Source organism: Sebastes umbrosus, chromosome 5, assembly GCF_015220745.1.
Source record: "Sebastes umbrosus isolate fSebUmb1 chromosome 5, fSebUmb1.pri, whole genome shotgun sequence".
NCBI classification, from domain to species: domain Eukaryota; kingdom Metazoa; phylum Chordata; class Actinopteri; order Perciformes; family Sebastidae; genus Sebastes; species Sebastes umbrosus.
In genome coordinates, this window is record NC_051273.1 from 20,677,224 (window position 1) to 20,700,245 (window position 23,022).

A 23,022-nucleotide genomic window follows, 5' to 3' on the forward strand; every position below is an offset into this window, starting at 1 on the left:
AACAATAGAAAATCTGTTCTAAAGACTGCAGATCACCCAGCCGCCCCAACCCAGCCCAGCTCTACCACACTCACACCTGCTGTGTGCCGTGAGAGGAGGGAACAACTGGAGGCATGGACAGTGTGTGTGTGTGTGTGTGTGTGTGTGAGAGCACAACTGGGCATGCAATCTCTTGTATGAATGTGTGTGTTTACGTGTGCGCGGCCCTACAAGAATGCATCAGTGCTTGTGGCACAAGGCTCGATTTAACTCGCCGCTGAATGCCACGGTGACGCCAGTCAGACTTTGTGTGGCCGCATACCTCCACTGAAGAAGATATGGAAAAAATCTGTGGACCAGTAAGTCTTGGAGATTACATGGCCCCTCTCAGCTCTGGCCCTCAATAATGCTTCAAATCCAACGGTGCCATGTCACTCACACTCCAATTTGGGGCTTTTGTCTTTAGAAAAACAGTGAATCTGCGTACCATCCCACCATCACCGCTCTTTGTGCATGTGTGCGTGTGTGTACGTAAAAGAGAGGGGAGGCATGAGAGAGGGGATTATATGTAGAAATAGCAATGGATCAACTGAAACACAACATTGACTTGATTTTTTAATTGCCTCTCTGCTGCGATGAATGGCCGATGCAGCTGTCTGTGCCAACAGCTGCTTGCCTAAAAAGACAGAGCGAACTCTGGGAGGGAGGCGAGAGAACAATGCGGGATGAATCATATTCAGCCTATGAGGTATTTTACAATTTCACAACTTTAAAAAAATGCATGCAGGATTAAGAATCACTTTTATTGGAAATTCACATCTGTTCCAGAGCGCATTTCCCAGGGAGCCTGCAAAGATGCATTTTCTATGCTGTCTGGGCAGGACAGAAACAGTATGGTGTATTACTGCAGAAAGTAAACTAAAGCAGACAATGTTTTTTTGTTTTTTTCTTCTTTCAGCTTTGTTAATGTGGAACTTTTGAGTTTACAAGTTGCAATTTACAACTGTGGGAGAACCAGGGGGTCTGAAAGATTTGATGGAGCAGTCTGTATGGATTTCCTGCAGAATATTTGTCAGACTTGAATTAAGTACTGTTGTTTTGCTCTCTCTCCCCCCTCAGCCTGAGGCCTTGTGGCTGACTACTCCACGTCTATAAATCACCAGGAACGCATGCTTATATCCCGGAGCGAGTGCGCTGAGTCAGTCTGGCAAGGTTAATCACATTCACATCTCCTCGGCCTGTTTGCAGCAGCCAACTGATAACCAAACACACATTACGGGGCATGATCCCTCTTGTTTGCAAATTCTGCTCGTACCGTGCTTTAACAGTGACGCCACATGAAAGAGTTGGATGTAGGTGAAGCTGCGGTGTTTTGGTGATTGTTTCCAAGCATAAACAGCGGCGTCTCGGGTGTTTGGGCAACAGAAATAAAGCCAAAGCACATAAAGAATAGTTTTAAAAAGAGAGAGACAGATACCGTGCAGGGGTGGGGTTGGGGGTAGCAGTGGATGAGGATAATAACAGACAGAGGTCTCATTCACGTTGCACACATGCTCAGCTTACACTGGGGCCAATGGTCGGCTGCACTCATATCCTTCTGTCTGTGTGTTTGATGGACTTTTACAGAATATGGGAAGCTTTCCAAGTGTGACACATGCTTTCAAGCCTATGAATATCTGTGAATATACAAGTGTAGTAGAAGTGTGGGTGTGTTTGCAAGTGTGCATGTTTCTGAATATGCATGCATGTGATTGTGCTTCAATCTTTTTTCCATTCAGTGCTTTTTTTTCCCCCTCTGTCTCTCTTCTCAGAAGTGCCCTACCCAGATATGTGGGAATTAGGCCACATCGCTCACTACCATCCTACTCTAATCAAAGTGCCGATTCTTGAAACAGACAGCTGTTGTCATGTGCCTTGATTCAAATGGCTATCTGTCCCTGTATAGCTGCCCAAGTTCTTAGTCTGCCAGCTGAAGTTGTAGAGGGAGCGAGGGTTAACGCCGTCCGCTAATTCAAACTCCAGTTAGAGCAGCGCTCCAATTCACAATATACAACAAACACACTGACCCAAGGTAAGTTTCTTTTTCCTCCTCTCTGGCATAACATCCTCACATTCAGACACGCCTGAAGATGCTAAATCAAGATTTCACAAAGATGGTTTTTGATGTGATTTTTACTTTGTAAAATGCCACTAAAAATGATTGTCTTAATTTAGTAATTCACTAACATACTGTTGTGTCAATGATAGAAACTCATCAACACAAACATAGCAGGTTATGTTAATCTATAGAGTGTGACATGCATGATCCATTATAACCATATAAGGACTGGCTTTTTCTTTAAAGTAAATGTGAATGTGAGAAACATCTGCTGAAAAGCTAAAGGGGGGAGAAAAACAGCCGTATCAATTTCCCAGCACTTCATGTGGACTTTTCTCCAGCTAACAGATCTGCGCTCTGTACATAGCAGTGAGTCAATCAAACTTGATTGGTAGAAGTGTACACCCTCGCCATGTTCCTCCATGTTTCAGTGCCTTAAATCAACTCAAGCAGCAGGGAACATTCTCCGAATGCCTTCTTGGCTAAAATTTGGTAGATCAGAATGGCTAAATTTATACGCTCATGAGTTATTGTCTATCTGTCTATTTGTGGTTCAGGGCCGTTGTCTGGGTGGGCCGGGGCCGAAACAATACCAACTGTTGCAGACTAACTGAAGGACACGCTTTATCACGAATGCATCTGCAGATTATGCCTTGAGCCGTCAGGTGTAAAGGGCAAACGGTTGAGAGCGCACGGCAGAAAAACCTAAACCAGCATTTTAAGACACCACTCATCGGGCTAAATATTTTAGAAAGGAAAATATCCATGATTCCTTTACAGATCTGTTCAAATCTATCGAAAGGAGAGAGAAATCATTTTTCTGAAATATTAACCACCTGTTTAAGATGTGTTTATTCTAGGGCTGTCAATCAATTAAAAATATTGAATCACCATTAATCCCATGAGTGTCCATAGTTAGTCGCAATTAAAGGCACATTTTTTATCTGTTTGAAAATGTACCTTAAAGGGAGATTTGTCAAGTATTTGATACTCTTATCAACATGGGAGTGGGAAAATATGCTTGCTTTATGTAAATGTATGTATATATTTATTATTGGAAATCAATTAACAACACAAAACAATGACAAATAGTGTCCAGAAACCCTCACAGGTACTGCATTTAGCATGAAACAATATACTCAAATCATAACATGGCAAACTCCAGCCCAACAGGCAACAACAGCTGTCAGTGTGCTGACTTGACGATGACTTTCCCCAAAACTGCATGTGATTATCATAAAGTGGGCATGTTTGTAAAGGGGAGACTTATGGGTACCCATAGAACCCATTTTCAGTCACATATCTTGAGGTCAGAGGTCAAGGGACCCCTTTGAAAATGTTAGTGTGACATGGTTGGTACCGATGGATTCATGAAAGTTTTGCAGTTTCAGCTGATACCAGTATAGCTTTAAAACTGAGCCTGCTACAACCAAAAAATTGCAAGTTGTGTTAATGCGTTAAAGAATTTAGTGGCGTTAAAACAGATTTGCGTTAATGCGTTATTACCGCGTTAACTTTGACACCCTTAGTTTATTCATAAAAGATAAAAAAAAAAACTGATGTAAAAAGAAAGAGAATAGAATAAAGTATATTTTCACAATCATGCTTTCAAACCTATGCACAAACTAAAAGATGAAAAATGATGAGATGAAAATATTGAGCATTAATTCCTGAACTGGTGGGCGAAAACATTTCAGTTTTCTGGGAGCAAAGAGAGTTGTCATAGGTCATTACAAAGCAATTTGTTGCCTGTTTCCATAATACATCACGGCTCGGGTGACTAGAAGCGTGGGAGTGTCATCATGAAAAGAGAAACGCGAGGCATGTTCAAACAAAGTTATTCATTGGAATAAGCTTCACAGGCTGCTCAGTGAAGCAATACATTGATCTGTTTTTGCTACTTGATTTATTAGAAAAAAACTTGGCCAGGTGAAAAAAAAGCAGAAAAATACAAGAAAAAACAAGATTGGGGAGGTTTAACCCTGAAAACACACTCACCAACACATATGCAGGGTTTGGGTCAGAGGTCAAATGGGCCTGAACTCTCTCCCTTTAGGCTGAGGACATCAGAGGTCCCTCTGTGTGCTGCTTTCCATTTATTTTACCCATCATCCCTCATCAGGCCGGGATGACCCCGCGACCCCAGAGCTAGGGTTACCTGTCAGTTGACTGTCTATTCATGAGCACGGGGCTTGACGCTGTGTCAACATTTGATCTGTGAGAAAGGAAGGAGGAAGAAGAGAAGGGTTTAGTTCAGTGTGGTGAAGAACAAACAGAAAAGTCAGAGTGAGTTAGAAAGAAATAATTAGGTTTATATTGAAATTAGGGCTGTTAATTGCAAATGAATCGCACATTTTTATCTGTTCAAAATGTACCTTAAAGGGAGATTTGTCAAGTATTTAATACTCTTATCAACATGGGAGTGGGCAAATATGCTGCTTAATGCAAATGTATGTATACATTTATTATTGGAAATCAACAGGCAACAACAGCTGTCAGTGTGTCAGTGTGCTGACTTGACTATGATTGCCCCAAACTGCATGTGATTATCATAAAGTGGGCATGTCTGTAAAGGGGAGACTCGTGGGTACCCATAGAACCCATTTTCATTCACATATCTTGAGGTCAGAGGTCAAGGGACCCCTTTGAAAATGGCCATGACCGTTTTTCCTCAAGAAAATTTAGCACAAGTTTGGAGCGTTATTTAGCCTCCTTCTTGACAAGCTAGTATGGCATGGTTGGTATCAATAGATTCATTAGGTTTTTTTCTAGTTTCATATGATGCCAGTTTCTTCACTAGCTTTAAAATTGAGCTTGCTACAACCTCGGAAAGATCAATTGCATTAATGTGAAATTAGTGGCGTTAAAACAAATTTGCATTAACGCCTTATTAACGTATTAACTTTGACAGTCCTAATTGAAATGAATGAATATAAATCTATCCTCCCTTTGTTTCCACACTCAGAAGTTCAGATTTCATGCAGTGCAGGGTCCCGACTAGCAGACTCTCTACTCAGATGACATGCATGTGTGATAATTCCTGTTTACTTGGTGACAAAAGATCCAAAGGAACTCCGTAAACAGATGCCTGCATGGATACCTATTGAGGGGGTACCTATAAAAACACTCCAGAAGCCCCCCTATGTGTGCTGTCAGCTATCAATCAGGGTGCCGTAAGTGGGATCCTTGAGAGGAGATGCTATCAGCGCTGCCCCGTATACACTCACACCACAGTTTCCCTTATCTCTGCTGAGATAACAGATCCCCTCTGACAGCGAGAGGCCTGAACCAGACACACTAGGTCTCTGCATCTCTCTCCATCTCCCTCTCACTCTCTCTGTCTCAGCTGGGCTATAGGCCACTTCATTTCAGACGGGGGCCCTCAGAAAAAAAAACAGTCAATTTGCTCTGGTTCCTGTTTAAAATTCAATAAGCTTGTCTCTTCTATTGCAAACGTGTGGTGCTAGCGGTGGCTACAGAGGGCGCGTGCTACTCCTGATCCCAATCTCTGATGTTATCAGAGCCCCAGAAGAAACACGATACATGTCTCAGTTGACGAATCTAGATGGGCATGAAATTGAACAAAAATCAGAAGCATGACACATCAACAATTTCCTGCAACTGTACTTTTGGATTATTTTGTAAACATTGCATTTCCGGGAAAGCTAAATTGTTTAAACTTTAAGGTTTACAGCCCCGGAAAGAGAACAGATGGTTCAGGGTTGTGCAATAAAGCAGCTTTGTATTAACATGTTTTAAAAACAAGTCCACTACAGACGCATCGTTTATCAGATTAGATTTGAATATTTTCCAGTTTCATGTATGTGCTAACTAGGGCTGTCAAAGTTAACGTGACAATAACGCTAATTTGTTTTAACGCCACTCATTTCTTTAACGCATTAACACAACTTGCGATTTTTAGGTTGTAGCGGGCTCAGTTTTAAACTACTGGTATTAGTCATACTGGTATCATAGGAAACTACAAAACCTAATGAATCCATTGGTACCAACCATGTCATACTAGCCTGTCACGAAGGAGGTTAAATAACGCTCCAAACTTGAACTTTTTGTCAAGGAAAAACTGGCATTTTCAAAGGGGTCCCTTGACCTCTGACCTCATGATATGTGAATGAAATGTTGATAAGAGTATTAAATACGTGACAAATCTCCCTTTAATGTGCATTTGAAAAGATACAAAATGTGCGATTCATTTGCGATTAACTATTTGAATTGATTGACAGCCCTAGTATAAACGCATTACCGGCAGGTTTTCAAAGAGTACTGTATGTTGACTATGTTGCGGTTAGGTATTTGAGGTCACTGTAGTTATTTTTTTCCTCGGTTTGAGGATAGCAAACTGAAGAGATGGTCCCGGACTGGCCCTGTTTTTCGGGCTTCCACCAGACCACAGCACGTTGGGCCTAATAACAAAAACAAGCATCCCGGTGTGGAGCTGGTCCCACAGTGTGAGGACCATAATGAGGAACATGTGGAGCTGCCCAGACACACAGTCAGAGGAAACCCAATCCCTCACTCCCTTTTTTTTCTCCCCCCCTTCCTTCTCCCTTCCCCCCTTTTCTCCTATTCTTTCTTTCTCACTCTCCACATTTTCTGTCGCTAAGTTTTTATCATGTAGCGCTGCTTTTAGGTCCTCTGTTCCGTCAGATATTCTGAATGTTTGTCCAAAACTTAAAACACTTTGGTTTTCTATTTCTGAGGTCCAAAGAAACTACTTTTTTTTCTCTATTGTACCAGAACAAGTGACCCACTGTCAGCAGGAGAAATATCCCAGCCTTGTTTTTACCTGATATACACCCTCGTATGTGCGCCCACTCTCTCCCTCTCTCCGACTTGTTTTAGAGTTGGTAGTATATACACATATTTGCTGGGTCATGCAATGCAATACGCTCATAAGGAAACATGGGAAGAAAGAGGTCTTTCTCCGCCCATCAAGCCTGACAGGCGGTCTCCGAGTTTCTTTCATGTGCTGAATTCATCCTTACCGTCCACCTGGATCAATTAACTGTTTGCTTCAGTGGTCATCAGTCCCGCAGTGTGGACCCTCAGCTCATTTAGTAGACTTACTGAGAGGCTTTGATTGTGTTGTCTTTTATCTTTATGTAACACACCTTAGGCATGCAGATGTATTAATATCACTATTAATAAAACTGAGCATTCTCTCATCTTCAGCTGAAATAAATTAAAGTAAATAATGTGTTTTCTTTTACAGGAAATGTCATCACTCACTCCCGAAGACGAACACTGTAACAGGTGAGACATTCAAGCCAAGTCGCAGAGCAGTTTGTGAAATAGTCACGAAGTTTTATGTATTGCTTTGTGTACATAGACACGAATTTCATTTCATTTTTTTCGTGATAATCTGCACGAAATCAATTCATAAGTAATCCACGTAATTGTGAACCGGGAAGTATAAAGAGCGGCGAACGTCACGTAGGAAGGAGGTCAGGGTGGATGGGTGGGTAAAAAACACAGGACTTTCGCCCAGGAGGCCACTGTTTGTGACCCGCGTGAAACCATAAGTCAAAGTTGATTTATTTGTTATAAATTCTGTACTTATGTTACAGGACTTCCGGAGTTATTTTAACCCAAGCCGCGATCTTTTCCTAAACCTAACCAGGTCGATCTTTTCCTAAACCTAACTAAGCAGTTTTATTTTGAAAAGACTGGAGCGTAAATTGACACGTGTGTCATGTGTTGCTGGACATTCGTAGGAAAACGCACAGAAAATACGTTGTTGAAAGTTGTGTCAAAAAGTATAAAAGCACGGAGACGAATCTACTGTGTGGTTTTTTACAACTTCCGCTGCTGCCATTTGGGAATTCAATTTTTTTATTATATCTATGATATTTTATTGTTCAACACAGGCCATTTCCATAGAATATGACAATATAATAGAAATCATAGGCGGACGTTTTACTGGCGTCTGGTAGTCGCTTTCAGTCCAAAATAGCAGAAGCCTAGCTTTGCTGCTGGGCGCTGATGTTGCAATGGAACGAACAATTGACTTTCCCTTCTTGGCAATATACGTTCTTTGGTTGTTTCTGAGCGTCACAGGAAAAAAGGGAAATTCGTGTCTATGTACACAAATCAAATAGATTACATTTTGTGACTATTTCACAAACAGCAGTGAGACTGTGTTGGACATCCATTGTTAATTTGCTGTTCAGTATATTATCCACATCTCCATCAACAGGTCTCCCTCCTACACTGCATCACTGCCCCGTGTCCAAGTTGTCACAGGGAATACGAAGTGTAACCTGTTTGATGGGATTTAAAATGTGACCATAAAGCGTAGTCATAAAGCAGATCAACCAACCAAGCCGCCAAAATTAGCTGAACAAACAGAGTAAGGTAAAGCCCTCTGGGGGGATAAACTTGGCACACTGGATCCAGTGTGACAGAGGCCCTGCTGGCAGCTAAGAACAATCCAAACGTTCCACTTGGGTTGAGCTGTCTTCGTTTCCCCCTCCACTATATATATCAGCCCCACATCAACATGGGCCTGTGAAGACCTTTCACAAGACTGACAGGCCACCTGAATCACACAATTGTGTGGCCGGAGGAGCCTGCATGTGTATAGAAAAACCAGTGATCCAATAACTGTCTGGGTTCACTTCTCTCTCATAAAGTCAGGAGGGAGGCGCAGAGGGAGACCCACAGCTACAAGCCAAACCTTCCAGCTGCACCAAAAACAAAGCTTTAACTTTCATTCCAAATCACGCAAAACTGCGACTGTTGATTTTCTTAATACCAATATTTTATTCAGTAATTGGTTGGTGCATTAAATTTCTTTATTTGCATGGCACAAAAACCCACCGAGTGTGTCTCAGTAAAAAAAAAAATAAGGCTGAAAGCTAGTGAGTGTATGTGTGCCTTGCAGATGGTCTGGCCTCACAGCAGCTGTGCAAATGAAAGACGGAGTGTCGTTGAAGGAGGTGAGAGAGATGGAAAGTTGGCCACAAAAGGAAAAGAGTAACATGCAAGTTGCTAACTGAAAATGTAATGGAAAAATGAGTAGCACGCTGAGATTTGCTGAGAGAAAATAATTTCTCTGAAGTGGACAAAAACAGACAATGCCCATGTGTTTTGGCAGGTACAAACACCACCAAAAAATGACAAACAAAGACATTTATTGACCACAAATATAAAAGATAATCAGTGTAATGGAGGAAATCCTACGTTATAGGAAACCACTATACTTCTCCTTAGCCTCAGTCATTACTTTTCAGTCAGGATAATAGGGCTGTCCTCTAACAAAGAAATTCTTAGTCTAACGGTCATACGATTTTGATGACTAATCTTGATAGATCTGTAAAACTGAGTTACTCCACAAAGAATTACACAAAAGCACCACTTTAAATCTTGTGTTTACCAGAGATGTGCTCATAAAGTTTCTTGGAAATAAGTCATTCAGCATTAAAAAAGCTTAAAAAACAACTAATGGACTAAAGAAATCTTAGTCGACCAGACCAAAACGACCGATTAGTCGACTAATTGACTAAAGCCCCGTTTCCACCATAAGAACTTTCTCCCAGAACTAAATACTTTTTGAGGAACTCACTGAGTTTCGATCACAGAGACCAGGGTCTAAATTAAGTTCCGGGGCCTTTTTACCCCCCAAAAAGGCCCTGGTCAGGGTGTAGTACTTTCTGAAAGTACTGGATGCTTTCAGGGTGGAGATTGCAGGGATGACCGTCGATGCTTCAACTGTACCACTTATCGATTTAGGACCATTTTAGGACGAGGGGGGAGCATATCTCTTTGTTTGATAACAATAAAAGTAAATTTAGGCTCTGCTGTTGGCCTTCAGACTCAGACAGAGAGAAAAAGAGAGAGAGGGAGATTGAGAGGGCGACCTGAGAGGGCGTGCGGTAGACGAGAGAGACGTAGCGCGGCAGTGCTGTGAATCAGAGAATAAAAGTTATTTTCTGATTGTTTCACGGCGCTAACGTTCTAAAGCACAAATAAATAACCATCAAACACTCAACAAATGATTTACTGTGGAGACAGACGCTCTTAGTTTAATTTCCTGCGCTGCATTTCATTCATTAGATCCAACGTGCATCAGTAAATATATGCATGATGAAACAGGCGGACACACTGAACTGCAGGCTGCAGAGTGTGTTGACTGTTGTGACCACAGGCAGCCCTTGTACCATGTCATGTTGCTTTTTCATACAACAGCGGACTAATTTGCCTAATCTTCACAGGTCTTTAGATCGCGGTGGAAACACAGACAACAGTGGGCTGAAGGAACCTTTAAGTTCCTTCAAAAGTAGTTCCAGGGACTAAAAGTCCTAGGAACTTTTGGTGGAAACCCATCTTAAGAGGGGGCAGTCCTACAGGATACTGTCAATTCTACCTTCAAAATAATGCACCTGCTATTGCATTTGTCAGGTTGTATATTTAAAAATAAGTGCTAGATAATCTTATCTGTTAGTTTGCACACACAATTGTCAATCAAACTCTATTATTTACGCACTATACCTGGAGTGAGAAAACAACAGGTGGGAGAAACCTGCTTAATGCTGAAAACACACAAACATTTGTCCTCAGGAGGAGGAGGGGGAGTGAGACAGGAGGACAGTTGTCCCTGCAGTGCTTTGTAGTGCATAGAGTTTAAATTTCTACTCAGCTCTGCATGAGAAAAGCTGTATTACTTGTCACTTCTAACTTCTTTGAGGTACATTTTGAACAGATACAAAATTTGATTATTTTGCAATGAATCACAATTAAAGCTGCAGTGGGTAGAATTGGAGCAAATATGATTAAAAAAAGTTATTTTTATAAAACGATCACTATGTCCTGACATCAGTCATGAGACAGATAATTTGAAAAAAATCATGTGCCTCTGTGTCCTCCGGTGTTCTTCGGTGCTCCTAATGGTATTTGCAAGATTTTACAGACCGGAGGAAAACAACCAATCAGAGCTGAGCTGGAGCCTGCCGTCTCTGAGCAGCTGTCACTTGCGAACTCCGATCAAACAGTCAAACTAGGCAGCGCTGATCAAACATGAATCAATATTCTGTTACTGTAATACCTATTTCTCGCCTCAAATGTTTTCAGAAACATCCTGTAGTGTACTGTTCAGCTGTAAAATGAGAAAGTTTGCGACCCGGCAGCCATGTTGAGATCAGTTGAGGAAATACCAAGCACCGCCCACCAGCCGTAATAAATACTTGAAAAATGTCCCTTTAAAGTGGCAGTAGGCAGTATATTTTTGGCACCATTGGGCAAAAATTCCATAATAATCTTTGGCCAATCAAAGCTAATTTCATTGAGAGAGAGCGTTCCTATTGGCTGTGCTCCGGTCATGTGACCGGAACTTGCCGTTCGTTCACCAGATTTCACAATGGCGGCGGCGTCACAAACTTTCTTATTTTACAGCTAAACAGTACACTACAAGATGATTCTGAAAACATTTGAGGTGAGAAATAAGCATTAACGTAACATAATATTGATTCATATTTGATCAGCACTGCTTAGTTGACCATTTGATCGGAGTTTGCGAGTGATTGACAGCCAGCCCTCATAGACGGCAGCTGCACAGCAGACCTCAGATCAGCTCTTACTGCTTGTTTTCCTCCGGTCTGTGAAATCTTGCAGATGCCGTTAGGAGCACCGGAGGACACAGAGGCACATGATTCTTTTCAGGTTACCTGTTTCATGTACTACTGTCACAATAAAGCAACCGTTCTATAAAAATAACTTTTTTTAATCATATTTGCTGCAATCTCGCCTATTTCAGCTCTAAGGTACATTTTGAACAGATAAAGAATGTGCGCTTAATCGCGACTAAATATTTCAATCGATTGACAGCCCTAATATGTACAGATAATAGGTGGTTGTAACACAACTGTAATTACAACACCTTGTGATTTCTTCAATTATAAATCAGGGCAATTATAATTTCACACTCTTGTTGTTGAAGGCACTTTTCCACTGTCCTCATCCCAGTAATTGCCACCACTACATGTAAATAAAATATGAAGTGGTTTTGGTGCTGTTCCGTGTAGTTTGTGTTGGAGTCTGAGTCTGAACAGCGTAACCACACGCGACCGTGCATAGGACACCAACCCGGAGTGATTTATACGTGTAAGAAGTTACAAACAGTCCCTTTAAAGGGACTGTTTGTAACTTTCAGAAATGCTTCTTAACAGCGACACCTGTGGCCGTGAAATCAACGAAAGTCAGCGTCGGGCTCGCGCTTGCTCGCTCTAAATATACCTGAACGAGCATCGCTCAAAACAGTGAGGTGACACATGTCAGCTAAAACCACAATATCACTCTATATTTCAGCTGCTTGGCAGTAATGTTAGCTGACCAGACGAAGGTCTCTCCATGAACATGATTTAGATCTGATCCTAGTGTTGGCTTTTCCTGCCTAAGTGCAGGCTGAAGCAGCGGGGCTCTGCAGCGTGTGTCCTCTGCTCTCTCCGCCAGCAGCCGGAGAGAGCAGAGGAGACACCGGCACCCGGTCGGTAACGAGAAGACAACGTAACTCTCTGAAGAGCTCCGTCACTTCACAAGACACGGGAAAGCTCTGTTGGTCTGGAGGAACTGCAGCATTTATTTCTGCACAAACGTCCACTGTGCATTCACTAGATATTCTCAGAGCTAAACTAACTCTCCTGCAGTGTGGAGTGAGCGCGCGTTCACGTCTAGAGGTGGAGCGAGACAGCGAGGACGCGCGCGCCGTCTGAGTGAAGGAGAGCAGGCAGCGGAGACGAAGCTCCGGCCACACGCGAGCGCGCATATGCGAACGCGCATGTGTGCCGACCCGCTACATTTAGACGCTTAAAAAGTTACAAACAGTCCCTTTAAGATACATTTTGAACAAATAAAAAAATGTGCGATTAATCGCGATTAACTATGGACAATCACGCGATTAATGTTGATTAAACATTTAAATCGATTGACAGCCTCAACATGTACAGATAATAGGTGGTTGTAACACTATAATAACCACAACACCTTGTGATTCTTCAATTATAATCAGGGCAATTATAATTTCACACCGCCCCCATCTTGTTGTTGAAAGCACTTGTCCACTGTCTTCCTCATCCCAGTAATTGCCACATTACACTACATATAATAAATATCAAGTGGTTAGTGAATAATTAGTGTTTGATTGGAGCAGCCATCACCTCTGGAGCCCCGTCTCCCCGTTAGACCCCTCCTCCCCCCCCCGGTAGAGCCGCCCTGAAGACTGGGGCCCCTTTCTGAATGACAGACAGAGCTGTGGGAGGAAGGAAGACGAGAGTTGTTTCTGGTGTGATCTGATTTACCCCGCAGCCGCAGCGTCGATGAGAAGCAGTCGAGGAACTCCATTCTAACTGAATGGATTGGTATGGGGAGAAGCGGACCACAGATCTCGGCTAAGCGGCAGCTTTTGGACTGTGTAACGTTGACGATGGTTGTACTTTCGCTGCTGTTTCGACCAGGTAAGTGTTGTTTTTCCTCCAAAATCCGTGCTCCTCTCTCCTCCTCTCTCCTCCTCTCTCCTCCTGCATGTCCCGCTTTCTCTCTCTCCGCTAATGGAGGTGGAAAAAAAAGTTGTTCCTATCATTTTGTGGTTAAAATCAAACTCTTTAACAACTTTAAACTTTCCTTTACGCATCCTAACTTTAAAGTTTGAGTGTTTAGTGGTGTAAAAAATAATGAAAGTGTCTCTTTTGTTTGTTTGGAAAGTATGAAACTTGTTGTTTCAGTCAGGTTGCATCGATGCTAGCCTGAACAGCACGAGTTAACTCACTTTACGGACGTCTTTTTGGACTTATTTCCAACTATTCTCGCTTAAACAACAACACCAAACAATCAATCTTCAACTAATAAACAGTTACCACGTTTTTACAAAACACAAGCAACACTTTAATTCATGTTTTATCAAGTTGTGTGAAGTCACGGCTTAGCTCCCAGTTAGCATAGCTCCTTAGCAACCAGGGTTCTCCAGCGCCAGCAGCAACTAACCAACAGAAAAGGTTGTTTTTTAACCACTAAATACTAATAATCTTACACCAAACTACCACTTTTACTATCACAATCACAAGTATAAGTTTAATGCTTAGTTTTGGTATGTTTTAGTTGTTGTTGAAGCTAAGTAGACCTTGGTATTTCCCCCTCTTCATGCCTCATTTATTAACTTTGTTAGCTACCACCATGCATGGGGGTCCAACTTTTTGGCCTCTGAACGTGTTGGTCGCTCCTCTGTTCCCAGTTTAGAGATCAGAAACCAGTACACTAAACTCTGGAGAGATCAGAAACCAGTATACTAAACTCTGGAGAGATCAGAAACCAGTATACTAAACTCTGGAGAGATCAGAAACCAGTATACTAAACTCTGGAGAGATCAGAAACCAGTGTACTAAACTCTGGAGAGATCAGAAACCAGTATACTAAACTCTGGAGGGATCAGAAACCAGTACACTAAACTCTGGAGAGATCAGAAACCAGTACACTAAACTCTGGAGAGATCAGAAACCAGTACACTAAACTCTGGAGAGATCAGAAACCAGTATACTAAACTCTGGAGGCATCTGAAACCAGTACACTAAACTCTGGAGAGATCAGAAACCAGTATACTAAACTCTGGAGAGATCAGAAACCAGTACACTAAACTCTGGAGAGATCAGAAACCAGTATACTAAACTCTGGAGGGATCAGAAACCAGTACACTAAACTCTGGAGAGATCAGAAACCAGTACACTAAACTCTGGAGGGATCAGAAACCAGTACACTAAACTCTGGAGAGATCAGAAACCAGTATACTAAACTCTGGAGAGATCAGAAACCAGTACACTAAACTCTGGAGAGATCAGAAACCAGTACACTAAACTCTGGAGAGATCAGAAACCAGTACACTAAACTCTGGAGGGATCAGAAACCAGTACAATAAACTCTGGAGAGATCAGAAACCAGTATACTAAACTCTGGAGGGATCAGAAACCAGTATACTAAACTCTGGAGAGATCAGAAACCAGTACACTAAACTCTGGAGCATGCTTTGTTTGGATTATAAAGTTGATTTATTTTCTATTGTGTGGCCACTTCCTAATGTGCAATCTCAATTTCGTGTTTATAACAGCCATGTTTGATACGAGTTTTGTTTTCAACTGTTGAATAAAGTTAAATAAATCAGTAAAACTGCTCTTTAAACAGTGCTGTTTATATACTTTTATTTTGTTAAAATGCGCATTCATGGGCATTCATATTATACTGATAATTATTTGTATTTTAATATGGAAATGTTTAATGTTAGTAGTATTTTTACTAAAATGTTCAAAATCACATGATTAAAAGTTGCCAGGCATTTAAGATTTCCATGAATTTAACTTAATGTTATATATTTAGGCATGAAAATGGCCAACCATCATATCTTGATATAAATTAAATTCTGATAATAATCATATTGAACCCTATCTAAAGACCCCTGGGGGCTCATCAGGATCTTCTTTATTATTTATATTTTTACAAAAATGTTAAAAATTACATGATTACAAGTTGTCAAGCATTATAAGATTTCTAAGAATTTAATTTAATGTTAATTATTTAGGCATGAAAACTGCAAACCATGATATATTGATATAAGAATTAGCCTAAATCATGATAAATGTAAAGATGATAAACAATAATATTGGATTATTGTTCAGCATCATATTTAAAGATCCCTAGAGGCCCCTCAAGTTCTTTATTATTTTGATATGAAAATGTTTACTGTTAGTATTTTTACTAAAAAGTTCAAAATCCATTTCATTTATTAACTTTGTTAGCTACCACCATGCATGGGGGTCCAACTTTTTGGCCTCTGAATGTGTTGATCGCTCCTCTTGTCCCAGTTAAGAAAGATCAGAAACCAGTATACAAAAACTCTGGAGCATGTTTTTGTTTGCATTATAAAGTTGATTTTAATTCCTATTGTGTGACCACTTCCTAATGTGCAATCTCAATTTCTTGTTCATAACACATTTTGAGAGCCATGTTTGATAAAGATTTTAAAACACCACCAAAAAAATTACAAAAGAAGACATTTATTGACCACAAATATAAAAGATAATCAGTGTAATGGAGGAAATCCCACGTTATATAGGACACCACTATACTTCTCCTTAGCCTCAGCCATTACTTTTCAGTCAGGATAATAAGGCTGTCCACAACTAAAGACATTCTTAGTCGACTTGACTCTTGACAGATCTGTAAAACTGAGTTTCTCCACAAAGAATCACACAAAAGAACCACTTTAAATCTTGTGCTTACCAGAGATATGCTCATAAAGTTTCTTGGAAATAAGTCATTCAGCATTAAAAAAAAAGCTTAAAAAACAACTAATCGACTAAAGAAATCTTAGTTGACTGTCGACTTTTCACAAATGACTTCTGTTTTCAACTGTTACATAAAGTTTAATAAATTGGTAAAACTATTCTTTAGACTGTGCAGTTTATATAATTTATTTTGTTAAAAATAAAATGCGAAAGTCACCTGGCATAATGGGATATTCATAATATACTGATTGTCAAAGTAGTATCTTCATATGGAGATGTTTAATGTTAGTTTTATTACTAAAATGTTAAAAAATCACATCATTAAAAGTTGCCAGGCATTATAAGATTTCCAAAAAATTAACTTGATGTTATTTAGGCATGAAAACTGCAAACCATAATATATAGATGTAAGAATGAGCCTAAATCCTGATAAATGTAAAAAGATGATATACAATAATATTGAATTATTTTCCAGCACCATACCTAAAGATACCGTAGGTTCTTCTTTATTGTTTTGGTACTTTGTAATAGCTTGTTATAACCGGATGTAGCACCATAAAGTTATTTAAAAAGTAGAGATATGGTTGAAATATGCAAAAAATAATGAAATGCATTCAGATGTTGGGTAGAGTAATGTAGGTTATTTATTAAATAGGCAATATTTCTGTTAAAGTTAGAGTATTGTCAAAGTATAATAACTAAGATAAAGTTATTAAAATAGCATTTAATACCATTTAAAAGTGTTTTCAGGCTTGTTTTGTACTAGTTATGAGCTGGCCCTGGGTCCAGTATGGCACTTATTGTGACAATGTTGGTGAAAATATTGTGTCTTGTTAGTTTGCAACCTTAAATCTACATCCAAGCCTTTAGAAAATAGTGTCCTTTTCCCCAGCTCTAACTAAAATCAAACACAAATACTGTTTGTGTGGTCATTTTGCTCGTTCCCTATATTTCCCACATGGTCCTCACTTGTTGGTAGACTACTAAGTGCCGGAGCATAAAGACCCTTTGGGGAGATGCCCGGTTGTTGATGGCTGTGCAGGCGGTGATTGTCCGAAGGTGTCAATCACAGCAGACTTGGGCGACCTCGCAGCGAGACGGGGGCGGGGGTTGGGTGGTTGGAATTCAGAGGAGGGACGCCGAATGCCTCTAACTTGACCTCTCACACTCCATCTCAAGTTTTTTTATCAGAGCTTGTGCTGAAGTGCTGCGACTGTGAGATGCATTAATCATCTGTTGTGCCCCCCTTCAGCACATCAGACGTATGTGAAGGGGAAGAAAAAAATATTCATGTGCACTGGTGTGAAAATCTCCATGCTTATCTTGTTGTCTTTGTCCACGCTGTTGGGAGATTAGATGGAGCTTTGGAGTAAACAGAAGATTATTCTGTTGCAATAGAGGAGCGCTCTGTTGCAACTGATCCCGGTTTTTGCAGTAAAAGTGATGTATTGTGTTGTGGATGTTGCTGAAATGGAAAATATATCCACAAATACAGCAGGAGTTATTATATTCCAGTCGGCATATGAGGCATCCCACCCAAAAGTAACACTGAAATGAGCTTGATGAATATCCACACTTTTACTTCCCACAGAAAGAGTTGTTCTGTGTTTTCCTTAATAATAAATATCCCACTTGTGAGTCATAACTTAACAGGAAGCTCCGAATTTAGGTGATACCACCCAAATATTACATGCTGCGCTGTGCTGCCACCATCATCGTCCCTTTAGCCTCCAGTTTTTGGACCCAGAGTTGCTGAACAAGTGTGACTCTTTGTGATGTTCCTCTTGTGATCCTCGCTGCCCCCGTACTCCGAGCCCTGCCGTGCCATGTAGCGTAGCTTAATGGACTTCAATTACCTCAGCAACAGCCAAACCACATTCAACACCCTCCGGCAAACTAACACAGGTTGGTTTCCTCCTACAGCGAGGCTACGTGCTATTTCTGTGAGGGCTAGTTAGGGGAAATAAGATTTGACTGACTCCGGAGCACAGTGTGGGATCATGGCCTCGTGAGCTCATGCATTTGGGTTTTAATGGCTCTCCTGATTGAGCTAAACCTGATAGTGGAAAAGTTTTGACTGTGCTGCCTCATGTACTGTGCTGAGGTAATGCATCTGTAAATGTCAGATGGATTTTCAGATTCTTATTAAGAGAAAATTGCTCAGATTGGTAGATCTAGTCAGCAGTATTTTTGCAGAGAGGGATGAAAATGAGCAGAGAAGCAACATTTTCACAGTAATTGTGATGCATTAATGACACCGCAGTATAAAATGTTGATGCTCATTTGTTTTGGTTTTCTAGTTCACTGCCAGCAGTGTCGAATCCAGCGCTGCAACACGGAGTATGTGGCTTCTACCTCACCCTCTAGTGGCCTGCAGGAGGACGTGGCTATGGATGTGGACTACTGCATTGCCTTGCGGGCCTACGCTCTGTGCACCCGGCGGCAGGCGCGCAGCTGTAGAGGCGACCTGGTCTACCACTCGGCCGTCTTCCGCATTAAGGAGTTATTCTCTCAGCACAACTGCTCCAGCGACGGGCCCACGTCCTCCGCCAAGGTCCCCAGCACGTCTCGCCCAGTCGTGTCGGAGCTGTGCGACTACGAGAACCGGGTCCTCATGTCGGGCTCGGCCGGGCAGCAGAAGAAATACGCCCACTGTGGATTATTCGGAGACCCGCACCTACGGACTTTCCGCGACGAGTTTCAGACCTGCAAGGTGGAAGGGGCGTGGCCTCTGATTGACAACCGCTTCCTGTCGGTGCAGGTGACCAACGTGCCTGTCGTCCTAGGCTCCAGTGCCACGGCAACCAGCAAGGTAAGGACGGATGTAGAGTAGAGATGCAACAATTAGTCGACTGAAAAAAAAAATTGTCGGCCGCCCACCCAGAGCCTGGTTCTTCCCAAGGTATCTACCCAGTAAAGGGGAGTTTTTTTCTTGCCACTGTTGCACCTGGGGGATCTCTTGTTGGGTCTCTAAGTTATAGAGTACAGTCTAGACCTGCTCTTGATGAAAAGCGTCTTGAGATAACTTCTGTTATGATTTGACGCTAATTAAAAATCCATTGAATTGAATATTTTGATAATCAACTAATAATTTCAGGGGATGTTTTCAAGCGAAAAGGCCAAATACTCTCTAGAATCACATTTAACAATGTGAAGATTTGCTGCTTTTTCTACTTTTAACAAACAAAGTGAAGATTTTGGGCTCTAACAGATGTTTAAACATTTCATAAACAAAACAATTAATCGAGTTCATAATTGTTAGTTGCAGCCCTAGTTTAGAGCAGTGGTTCCCAACTTTCCTGGCATGTGACCCCTTAAAATGAAGCGGTGTCTACTTACAAACCCTCTCACATTTTGCATGTGTCTTTAAGTTTTTATTTCTTCCCTTAAAGTGTTTCATTTGAATAGATTTGAGAGGCCTGAATCGGTACATCTGTTCAACATTCACAGGAAGAAAATCAAAGTTTAAAGAAAAATCTGGCAAAAATAAACAAAATCACAGCTCATCATTTATTTCAGGACCCCTCGAGGGGGTAATAGAGCTTTTCTCACGACGACAACAACAATACTTGAAACACTGATTATCGTAAGTTTGAAACTAGTGGCCTATATGAGCAGGCTGTTTTTGAGTACTGGCTTGCTAGTTCAAGTATTGCCATAAAGTATCAACATGTGAAGTTAATCGTCATTCCACGGTGCCTCTCGAGCCTCCAGCATTCCTCTTGTCTTGGAGCTCCTTCAGATCTATGAGGGGAAAAGCGAGAGGAGGGGAGTCTTCGGCGGTGTTGAATCACAGACATGCTTGAGCGCTCTACCTTTAACACATGGGTGGTCATATGGTAGTGATTAACGCTCACTCAAACATTTTCCTCCACCGCCACGATCAGGAATGTTTTTTCACCCCTCTGGTCAAATAATTAACTGGGTGCTTTTTTGTGTAAATATGGAATGATGTGGAAAAATAAAGGAATAATTGGAGAGCAGCGAGGGTTTTTGATCCTGTTAATGAAATAGGCTGCTTCTTCATGCTTTTGAATGTTGAATTGTTGAAACCTCTATCATGTCTTTGTCTCTATTTGGTACTGAAAGTCACATAAGGCTCCCCACGCACCGATCGTGTCCATTAAAAATAGGTTCATTAAGCTAAATGGTAAATCATTTTGTTTCCCACTGTCAGGTTACGTCATTGACTCCCTACACGTACAATTTTAAATCCGCTGTTTGAAAACTAACTATACAAAACAATACTATGATATTGCTCGATGGATTTCAGATCATCAAAGGCATTTACAGTGTGTTTTGGGTGTGCAGCTTAATGCAAACCTGTACTGTGGGTTATGTCTGTGCCAGCACCCGCATGCCCCCATCACGCTTTCGGAGTTGTTTGCAACTGCCAGACTTAAGACAGGAAATCATCCATCACATACTGTATCCCCGTAAGTGTAAACGTAACCACAGCCACCGCTTTGTCAAGATACTTTGAAGAAACAGAGGTTAGGCCCCAATTTTTCAAAGCTCAGCTGGAATACAAATCACAGTCAGTCACTGAGCAAGCACTCGCGGTGGCAGCGTAGGAGAAGTGTTGGAAGATACATTTGAGGCTTGTTATGAAACGGTGTTGTTAGAGCCAACATTCAGGGAAGACTAGTGGAGTTATTGCCTTTTAGTTTTAGTGTTGAGTAAGAAAAGGAGAGGAAATTGTGAAGACCACACAATGATTGTAATTGTGGTTTATTTGAGCAGTTTTCTCTTTGGGTGGTAACAATCCAGAGGACCACTGAAGGCAATCACTGTCACTCTGTTAAAAGGCCAGTGTGGGCCATCAACACCTTCCACAGCAGTCAACATGTTTGGTTTCCTGCTGCCACCTTGTGGCTTTAATTGGTACTGATCTTATTCAATATTAATTACAGCATAATTTTGTAGTGCTTATTACATTTAAGCAAATATTTGTTGCTTTGGAAGAATATTCCAACTATAACATAAAATAAGAATTTGTGATATTGAAATGTGTGAGTTAATGCTGATCTTCCTCTTATTTCAGATCACTGTGATCTTCAAGTCCTTCCACGGCTGCACAGATCAGAAGGTGTACCAGGCCACCACAGAAGATCTTCCATTGGCCTTTCAGGACGGGACCCGCAGTGGCGGCGAGAGCGGCAGCCTGACTATAGTAGAGCGCGGAGGCTTCGGAGTGAGCCGCCAGGTGAAGATACAGGCCCGCTACATCGGCACTTCCATCATCGTCCGGCGCGTGGGCAGCTACCTGACCTTCGCCATCCGCATGCCAGAGGACACCCTGGACTTTTCGGAGCAAAACAGCGGTCTGCAGCTCTGCCTGCACGGCTGCCCACGCAACGAGCTCATCAAGGAGCACACGCTGGGCCGTCAGAGCCAGCAGCCCCGCCTGCAGGGCACCAACACAGAGCTGGGTCCTCTGCGGCCTCCTCACCAGGTCTACACGGTGGAGCGGGCCACGGCCAAGTGTAGAGAGACTCTGCAGGTGGAGGACGTGTACTTTCAGTCCTGTGTGTTTGACTTGCTGACCACAGGAGACCCCGAGTTCTCTATGGCAGCCTACGGCGCCCTGGAGGATTTAAAGGCGCTGCCGCCCAGTAAACTGAAGCAGAATTCCCCGAGGACTCCTCGTCTTTACAACCCAACACCGTCGAACACGGCGGCAGCAGCTAACAGCTCCATGCTCTCACTCCTAATCCTCTCTCTGCTGCTTTTGTAAAAAATAAATGATCTAAAAACCAGAAAAACATGGAGACTAACAGAACGTGGAAGCATTACCAGCTTGAGGAAAGAGTGACTAGAGCTCAGACATATGTATTTGTATTTTTTTGGGGGGGGTAGGGGAATTTGTGAATGTCGTGATCTTTTTCTGTTTTTGTCATTTGAAGGATTTCACACTCATAAAAGACGGTGTTTCTTCCCACTTCACATTGTCTGTGGATTCACTCATGGGTCACATCAGCAGTTGAAAAAGACAGAAATGCATGAAATCATGTGGTTTGGGGTCCAGTTGTTTCCATAAGCTCACAACAATCTTTAAAAACTCCATCATTGTGTGCGCTGATGTCACGGCAGCTAAAACAGCATTGAGTTTTTTTTGTAAATAGAAAAGTCATCATACAAACACTCCATCACGTGTGAAGCTGCACATGTAACTCCATACTGTATGTAAGCGACGTGGCTTCTAGATCCTGTATAATCCAGTAATATCAATAGCACTTAACGGTTTTAACAGCAAGTTTTGTGTATTCAAATGTTATTTCTTTGTCTATTTCAACTGTTATTTCAGTAAATTGGTATGCTAAGTACACAGGATCCAACAACTGTATGTAAAAACTACCTATCCATAATATATACGATGTGTCAGTGTGATATTCAACAGTTTTCATCTTCTGTGAAACACTCCCTCTTCAAGCTGTTTGGCTTCCAGTTTTTAAAAGGTAAAAAAACACAAATCTTTATATAATAATATATTAAAAGAGTGTATATATGTGTTTTATATTGTGTACATTTGCCTGTGTATAGATGTTTTAACTGTAATGTGTTTTACATTTGTTGTGTTTTTAGTAGGTTATTTTGAGACATTGTAATAAAAGTTAACTAATATGTGTTTGTAATTTTCTGTATTAAAGTGTTGGACACTCCAGA

General features: G+C 41.5%; 1 protein-coding gene across 1 annotated transcript; it reads left to right on the forward strand.

Annotated features, from left to right (window-relative positions):
- The first annotated feature begins 1,960 nt into the window (after positions 1-1,960).
- On the forward strand, positions 1,961-23,022 carry rgmd (RGM domain family, member D). The gene is made up of 5 exons (XM_037770592.1): positions 1,961-2,050; positions 7,308-7,348; positions 13,394-13,542; positions 18,657-19,168; positions 21,401-23,022. The coding sequence occupies exons 2-5, from the start codon at positions 7,311-7,313 to the stop codon at positions 22,091-22,093; spliced, it is 1,392 nt and encodes a 463-aa protein (XP_037626520.1). The 5' UTR covers positions 1,961-2,050; positions 7,308-7,310; the 3' UTR covers positions 22,094-23,022.